The sequence below is a fragment of the Ornithodoros turicata genome, chromosome 8 (genome assembly GCF_037126465.1).
Source record: "Ornithodoros turicata isolate Travis chromosome 8, ASM3712646v1, whole genome shotgun sequence".
In the NCBI taxonomy this organism is placed as follows: Eukaryota; Metazoa; Arthropoda; class Arachnida; order Ixodida; family Argasidae; genus Ornithodoros; species Ornithodoros turicata.
This window is the reverse complement of record NC_088208.1, coordinates 18455549-18463707: the sequence shown is the minus strand read 5'-3', so window position 1 is coordinate 18463707 and position 8159 is coordinate 18455549. Positions and strand designations below refer to the sequence as shown.

General features: G+C 45.9%; 1 protein-coding gene across 1 annotated transcript; it reads right to left on the bottom strand.

Moving 5' to 3' along the window:
* Positions 1 to 361: 361 nt before the first annotated feature.
* On the bottom strand, positions 362 to 6635 carry LOC135366018 (NPC intracellular cholesterol transporter 2 homolog a-like). The gene is made up of 4 exons (XM_064598671.1): positions 6466 to 6635; positions 3383 to 3481; positions 2896 to 3071; positions 362 to 537 (listed from the first exon to the last, which is right to left on the bottom strand). Exons 1-4 carry the CDS (start codon positions 6575 to 6577, stop codon positions 454 to 456), a joined length of 471 nt encoding a protein of 156 aa, XP_064454741.1. The 5' UTR covers positions 6578 to 6635; the 3' UTR covers positions 362 to 453.
* Between the last annotated feature and the right edge of the window lie 1524 nt (positions 6636 to 8159).

Sequence of the window (8159 nt, the reverse complement as noted above, 5' to 3'; positions counted from 1 at the left end):
TCGAAGGACGATGTACGCACGTGTCTTCTCTCCTTGCATCGTAATCAACGATCACCATCAATATGGCGACGGCGACCGCCTGACGACGTGACAACAATAGAGCACGGCGGGGGAGGTCGCTTAGCCGTGACGTCGCATGACGCGCTTCAAGTTAGGCTCCTCCTAATGGCCAAACTCTCTATATAAACGGCTCTGCAATTGGATCCTCTTGAGCTCCATCTATCGGGCGGAATCGACGAAACGCGGAGGGTGTTGTACCCCCTTGATAGCATCCGCTTGTCTTTTCAAGAGGCCTTGGTACTGCACCGAGCTTTTATCCAGGACTGTGAATACTAGCTATTCGCAACAACGAAGACCACACTTTAAAATCTGCTAATGATTTTATTGACTGTACTTACATATGGTACAACAACGGTAAAAACATAACATTCGTTTTTTAGCTCAGCGTGTGTTTCATTGGATGTGGATGGGGACTTGGACGCAGGCGAGGACGTCTTCTTCGTCTCCCGTCACTTCGAAGATGGCCAGCACTTTCATCTGCAGTAAAGCGGAGACGACGTTAACATCAACAACTGATGCTCATCGATAACATACATATAGAACATAAATCTGGACACAGAACACAGCTAACATAAATACATCTTCTATGCAACAATACAATTCAATACAAAATTCTATAGCATCAAATGAACGTTGAATGCATTCTTGGCGTTGATTGACGCATTGTCTCTACTGAACCGATAAAAGATCAAATCATGTGTTTCCCCAAAAGCACAATAGCTTGGCCCAATATTGGACAAATGTTGGCAATACTGGCACAGTACTGGTCCAAGATTGTGCCGACATTGCCAATCATGGACCAATATTGCCAATACTGGTCCAATATTGGTACAAGATTGGGCCAGTATTGCCAATAATGATCCAATATTGGTAATGTCGGCACAATATTGATCCAAGATTGGGCCAGTATTGGGCCAATATTGGCAATGTCGGCACAATCTTGGACCAATATTGTGCCAATATTGCAAATATTTGTCCAATACTGGGCCAAGATGTTGTGCTGCTTGTGTGTGTGTGTGTGTGCGGGAAAGGAGGACAGAGGAGTAGAAATTGCACGTGTCACCCTACGAATTTTTGTAGACGATGGATGGCTCGGAGCGTGCTATATGGTGAAGCTAATTTCTAAGAGTGTGTTTTCTTCAGCAAACGGGCCTCGTGCAAAGACCCTTCTAGTGCATCTCTGATCCACAGTGCTCTTCCGTCTCATCAGTGTCGTTCATCCTGCATACGCCTCACCTTGAACCCATTAACTTTCTTTTTTAGCCTTTTTTCTATTTTTTTTCTTTTTGGCTATACTCGTGACGATGGCCACTCGTATGCGACCAACAACGGCATGCTATTTCGACATCACCCCATCCCCCACCCTCATTTTTTATAGTGTGTCAGGGGAAAAAAGTGGAAATTCGGGGCATTCATTCGATTTCATTTTCTGCACTTGGATTGAATTAAAAAAATGGATATAGCGATTCCTTGGCTACTTTAGAACTCCTTCATTTGAATGCGGGATGACCACTAGGCGGTGGTAGGGTTAACGACAGGCACGGAATATGAATAGAACTAAAAGGGGCCAGTTGGTTCGTATTCACTTGGGGCGGGGGCAACAGCGGTTATAGAACCCTACACTCTTAAAAGTGAACTTCTCCGCATAGCACGCTCCTGGCACCCCTGATTTGTTGAAAATGGGAGGCATACGCTTTTTTGTGGCAATTATGAACAGCGTACGTGTCACAAAAAGGCGTACGCCTCCCGTTTTAAACAACATTAAGGCAGATAACGATATCATTCGAGATCATGGTTGGCTAGGAGCGTGGCATACGGTGAAAGTCATTTGTCTTTTCCTTTTTTTTTGGCTATAGTCGTGACGATGCCCACTTGAGTGCGGCCAACAACAGCAAGCTACCTCGACACCCCCCCCCCCCCCCCTCATTTGTAAGAGTGTAGCCGCACGGCAAACTTAATGAATTAAATGGAATGGCAGCAACTTGACCTAACCAACCACCATCGCGAATCATATCGTTCTCTTCCCTGATTTGTTGCAAACAGGAGGTGTACGCCTCTTTTTTGTAACGATTATGCAGGACATAACAAACGTAACCTAATAATCGTACACTGTTAAAACGGCACTTCACCACATAGAACGCTTCTAGCCAACCATATCGTTCCGAATGATATCATTTTGTGTCGTGATTTGTTGAAAGTGGGAGGAGGCGCCTACACTGTTAAAACAGAACTTCACCGCATAGCACGCTCCTAGCCAACCACCATTCCCAATAATATCATTCTGTGTCATGATTTGTTCAAAACAGGGGGGAGGCGCCTATCTGGGACAAGATAATCTGTCCCAGATAGGCGCCTCCTCCCATTTTCAACAAATCAATACACAGAATGATATCATTCGGAACGATATGGTTGGCTAGAAGCGTGCTATGCCGTCGGCGCCTATCTGGGACAAGATAATCTGTCCCAGATAGGCGCTTCCCCCTGTTTTGGACCAATCAGCACACATAATGATATCATTCGGAATGGCGGTTGGCCAGGAGCGAGCTATGTGGTGAAGTTCTGTTTCAACAGTGTAACAGAAAAGGCGTACGTACGTACGACTCCTGTTTTCAACAGATTACGGGAGAGAACAATGTTATTCGAGAGAGTGGTTGGATAGGAGGTGACGTTTAATGCATTAGGTTTGCAGTGTGGCTAGGGCACAAGAGACGGACACGACGTGTCTCTGTGCACGTTAGTCCGTGTCTAAACAGTTGTCGCCTCCAAATGAAAGGAGATGAAGACTTGAAGTGAAAAAGAGTAAAGGGTGGAACCTGCTGGCCTTTGTTTTCTAACCTTTGGATAGATCCTGTAGACGCGTACGCTCCTGGTAACCGTGTGGTTGTTGCCTGCCGACAGAGGGCAGGTCAGCCCAGAGTTGGTGCAACCGTCCTTCTGGTTAAAGGGTAGCGACAGCTGAATGTTGCCGATCTTGCCCATAATACTGACACTCACTTTGGAGTAGTTCTTCGCTGAAAGGGGGACACGTGTGGAAGATTAAGTGCAGGGTATGCAAAGTCGCAATCGCAGACAAGAAGAACAAATTCATGACAGCGACGACATGACTCGTTTCACTGCTTGAACTGCTTTAACCTGCGGTACTGTAGCTCATTCCATGTAAATGGTTAGGTGCGTGATATGAGAACGGAGCGAGAAGGTAACATAAAACACGTTTTTTCATCGGGCTTGGGAGACACAGCCTTCGAGACAAGTGACACTATAGATGTTTCTGTTGCTTAAAAGCCGGGCTATCACACGCGCTTTGCGAGTCTCAAATACTCACGCGAATAAAAGTCCATCTCAAAGTTGACTGAGCGGCCCTTCTTGAAAGGGCAAGGCAACTCCACACAGGGGTCGACGCGGACTTGGTGCACTGCTCCGCCTGAAAGAACGACGAGAGAGATGGCAATTGACAACATACAATGAGATCTGTCCAAACGAAGACAAGAATACGCAGTACCACGTGGGTCGGAAAACAGCTGGAAGGAGCATTAAGGCACATCGATTACACACACATATTTTATTTTTATTTTTTTTACCGCGTAATATCCGTGTACCATCTTCAGAAATATACCTTCCTCACAACGACTGTGTGACCATGACGGCGCAGGAGAGGGTTCTCTGCATATTCAGTACATGCGTCAATATGGCGCCGACTGCGTTTTGGCTTGCCGAGCGTATTTCGCTGGGCAGCCGCTAGGATAAGACGCCAGTGTGAAAAAGGTCAATTGTCACGCAAAATATATTCTCGGAGAAGCGAGCACCTCCTGCACCGTTAAAACAGGTTTACGTTCCACGTGTCGATGTTTACGGGTTTCATGAGTTGTGATGACGCGGTGTATTTACTTTCATCGAACGCGCATTAAAAATATGTCAGCTAATCCGTTTTTTGGTGTCTTCTGGTAGAAGAATCCGCGGGTGCACTCCAAGTATGCGGTGCATGAAAACTATCGTTTTGCGTTGTAAGAAAATGACATCAGGCACGTACGCGCGCTGTTCGGGCATTGGAATACGATTCTCTAAGTAAACATTAGGGATGAGTCAACCGAATCCCCTAATCCACGAATCCTAGTATCCTAGGCGGGGATTCGTGATTCGTCACTCCGAATTCCAAGTGCCCAAACCGGCTCTTTTTGCCCAAACCCAAACCAGCTCCAACCAAACTTGCCCAAACCAGCTCCCGTGGCTCAGTGGTTAGCGTGCTGGCCATGTCACGTCGAGACTGGGAGGTACCCGGGTTCGAATCCCGGTGCCGGCTGTGCTGTCTGGGGTTTTTCCTGGGTTTTCCTCAGACGCTTTCAGACATATGTCGGCACAGTTCCCTTAGAAGTCGGCCCAGGACGCACATTCCCCCAGGGCGTGAGTCGTGACGTTGCCCACATACGTGAGGCCGACAACGGCAAGCCCTATCACCACCACCACCACCAAACCGGCGAATCGAATCTTTCCAATCCACCGACCACGTTTGTTTGTTTCTTTTTCAAATTGGTGTCTTATAGGAGTCCCCCAAAAACCTAATTGACCGACGGATGTTTTGATGTTTGTTTGCTTACATTACTCTGGACAGAAAGAGTTCAGGCAGGAACTGTTGCATTACAAGTTTAAAACTAGCCTGGTTTTGCTTTTGATTGTTGCTTATACTTTTATGAAAATAATTCAGACTCGAGAATTTATGCATTTCTTGTAGTCGATGGACAAGATGGTAAATAAATTACGTTTTGAGAAGAACTATATGGGTATATTTTCTTCTGAAACTCAGTCATTATTTAATTTGTTTCTCATTAAACAAAGGCATCATATATTCTGCTCCAAAACACTTTTCACTAGAAGTGCTTTTTTCCGGCTTTTAAAACGTTTTTTTTTTAAAGAAAGGATTCGAAAGATTCGAGATTCGTAAGATTCATAGATTCGTAGAACCTTCCTTGGATTCAGGTTCGAATTCGGATTCAAAAAATTTTGGATTAGTCCCAAAACTTTGTCGTGTAAATTGCTCAACGTGAACCACTACAGCGAACAGTGCTGGGGTGAAGACGTGAAGTTCTGTTTCTGGGTGGTGGTGGCGCTGATGGTGAAACGACTTGCCGTTGTCGTCCTCACTGCGGTGGACAACGTCACGAGTGACTCACTGGGGGAATGTGCGTCCTGGGTCGACTTCTAAGGGAACTATGTCAACATATGTCTGTTCTCAAAACCTGAAACAGCATACCCGGCTCAAGTTCTGACGTAAGAGTGTGCGTAAGCACGCACCCAAACGTCCACTTTTTCGCCCCGACGAAAATCTTTAACCTGCACTCTTAAAAATGAACTTCACCGCGTAGCACGCTCCTAGCCAACCATAATCTCCAATGATATCTTTATCTGCCGTGATTTGTTGAAAACGGGAGGCGTACGCCTTTTCTGTGACACTTATGCTGTTCATAATTGTCACAGAAAAGGCGTACGCCTCCCGTTTTCAACAAATCAGGGCAGATAACGATATCATTCGAGATTATGGTTGGCTAGGAGCGTGCTATTGCGGTGAAGTTCATTTTTAAGAGTGTGCACTCTAAGAAAAAGGGTGTGAAAAGTTTGTAACCTCTATAGTTACCACCTACACTGTTAAAACAGAACTTCACCACATAGTACGCTCATAGCCAACCGTCATTCCGAATGATATCATTCTGTGCATTGATTTGTTGAAAATGGGAGGAGGCGCCTATCTGGGACACATTATCTTGTCCCAAAAAGGGCGCCTCCCCCATGTTCTGAACAAATCAGGACACAGAATGATATTATTTGGAATCATGGTTGGCTAGGAGCGTGCTATGTGGTGAAGTTCTGTTTTAACAGTGTAGGTCAACATAGCAGCTGATATAGAGTGTGAAAGGGTGGTACAAGAAATTATCATATATCAAAATTGCTACAAAAAGGTGTACGCCCACTTGCTCACCGAATCCGAAGCGATAACCCTATCATTCGTGGCAATGGTTGGCGAACAACGTGCTATGCGGTGAAGTTCTGTTTTGAGAGTGTACACTCTTAAAAATGAACTCCACCTCATAGCACGCTCCTAGCCAACCATAACCTCGAATGATATCGTTATTTGCCTTGATTTGTTGAAAACGGGAGGCGTACGCCTTTTCTGTGACACTTATGCTGTTCATAATTGTCACAGAAAAGGCGTACGCCTCCCGTTTTCAACAAACCAGGCAGATAACGATATCATTTGAGATGATGGTTGGCTCGGAGCGTGCTATGCGGTGAAGTTCATTTTTAAGAGTGTACTACCTCCTAAAAGGTGTAACTGCTCCACGCTCGTTTCTGAGAGTGTGCACTCTTTTCTTACAACACACGCACAAATATTTGAAGCATTCAAACTGAACGTACCGCATAATGTGTAGTTCACTTCGTTGAAGCTGGCGTTTGCCAAAGTCGCGAAGAAGAGAGCACTGGCAATGAAGACTACCCAGAAGCACAGCATTCCACTCATCCTGGACATAGCTCTGGATATTCCTATCCCGTCTCACGCAGGGGTGATGGGGAAATGATCAGACCACGCGCCAAGAGGCCTCTTTTATGCGGAGGCAGAAATGCGATCTCTCGAACGATTGAGCTGCCCGATGAATAAGCGCCGTTGGAGGTCCCGTTCAGAGTTCGCGACGATGAGTTAGCTCGAACCAAAATATCCTCTTTGTCGCGATTTCGCGCTTCATGCGTTCAAAGTCATCGTCCGAGGTTTGAAGTGACTTGGTTTTATACTTAGTCAGACGACTGTTATTGATCAGTACCCCGTATAACCTCCTTTACGTGGCGGTCTAGCTGTACTGCTGTAAGAGTCTTCCTTAGCGGTATGAACTCTTGCATGCGACTATGTTACGTGCTCCTCGTTTTCAACGCGATCAAAACGGTGAGTCATTTGACGATTTGCGTTATTATAATTTACGTTATAACGTGAACCGCGGCGACTGTGACAACGATTATTGCCGCGGTACGGTAAGATGAACACCCTTCTGCTGAATACGACGATTTAGGACGTTCTCAGTGTCCTAGGTGTATACCGCAGCTTCTTATCGAGGCCTTGAGCTAAGCAGTTTCGAGCGGGTGAATACAGAACAATAGCGAGCTTTAGTACATCGGAAGAATTCTACGAAAACGACATGATCAAGGAATCTATCTAATATTAATAATAATTTGAGACTTTACGTCGCGAGAGAACTACGATCATGAGTGACGCCACTGTGGTCGGGTCTGTGGATTAATTTTGCCCACCTGGAGGGTTTTTCAATCAACATTTTAACGCCCGACGCGGAAGACAGCGTGTCTGAGCAACTTCCGCCAAGTTGCCACCGTCCTCGGCCGGGTTTGAACCCGCGATCTTGAGATTAGCAGGCGAACACGCAGCCGTCTGAGCCACTGAGGGCGACAAGTTATCAACTCCAAGCTCAGCAACGCGATGTTACTCGCTCCAAAGAAAGAGTTGTGATTGGCTCATCGTGTTTTCGGAATTGTTATCGTGAAACTCTTTCCAAGCACTAAAACTCCCGATTTTCCCCAATCCGAACTGCATTCTTAACAAAACAAATTGTAGAGGAGCCAATCATACAAATATATAGCGGAGGGCCGAGCTGCACTTCTGGATCATTTGGCGTGGAAACCACCTCTTTGCATCACGGCTGACACACTCTCGAAACGTAACTTCGCCGCATAACACTCTGTGTGCAAACCATTGTCACGCATGATAGGGTTATCGCTCCTGATTAGAAGGCATAGGAGGGGCGTACATTTCTTTAGTGGCATTTATCACACATCCAAATTGTCACAAGAAGGCGTGCGCTCGCTTCAATAATCCTGTCATACACTCTTAAAAATGAACTTCACCGCATAGCACGCTCCTAGCCAACCATGATCTCGAGTGATATCGTTATCTGGCCTGATCTGTTAAAAACGGGAGGCGTACGCCTTTTCTGTGACAATTATGAACAGCGTAAGTGTCACAAAAAAGGCGTACGCCTCCCGTTTTCAACAAATCAGGCCAGATAACGATATCATTGGAGATAATGGTTGGCTAGGAGCGTGTTGTG

What these genes read in the sequence shown, in the direction of transcription:
- LOC135366018 (XM_064598671.1), bottom strand. Translation starts at nt 6,577, where the DNA reads ATGTCCAGGATGAGTGGAATGCTGTGCTTCTGGGTAGTCTTCATTGCC. An exon ending in AGTGAACTACACATTATGCG is followed by an intron (nt 3,482 to 6,465) that starts GTACGTTCAGTT and finishes TCGTTCTTTCAG; the next exon opens with GCGGAGCAGTGCACCAAGTC. An exon ending in TGAGATGGACTTTTATTCGC is followed by an intron (nt 3,072 to 3,382) that starts GTGAGTATTTGA and finishes TCCCCCTTTCAG; the next exon opens with CGAAGAACTACTCCAAAGTG.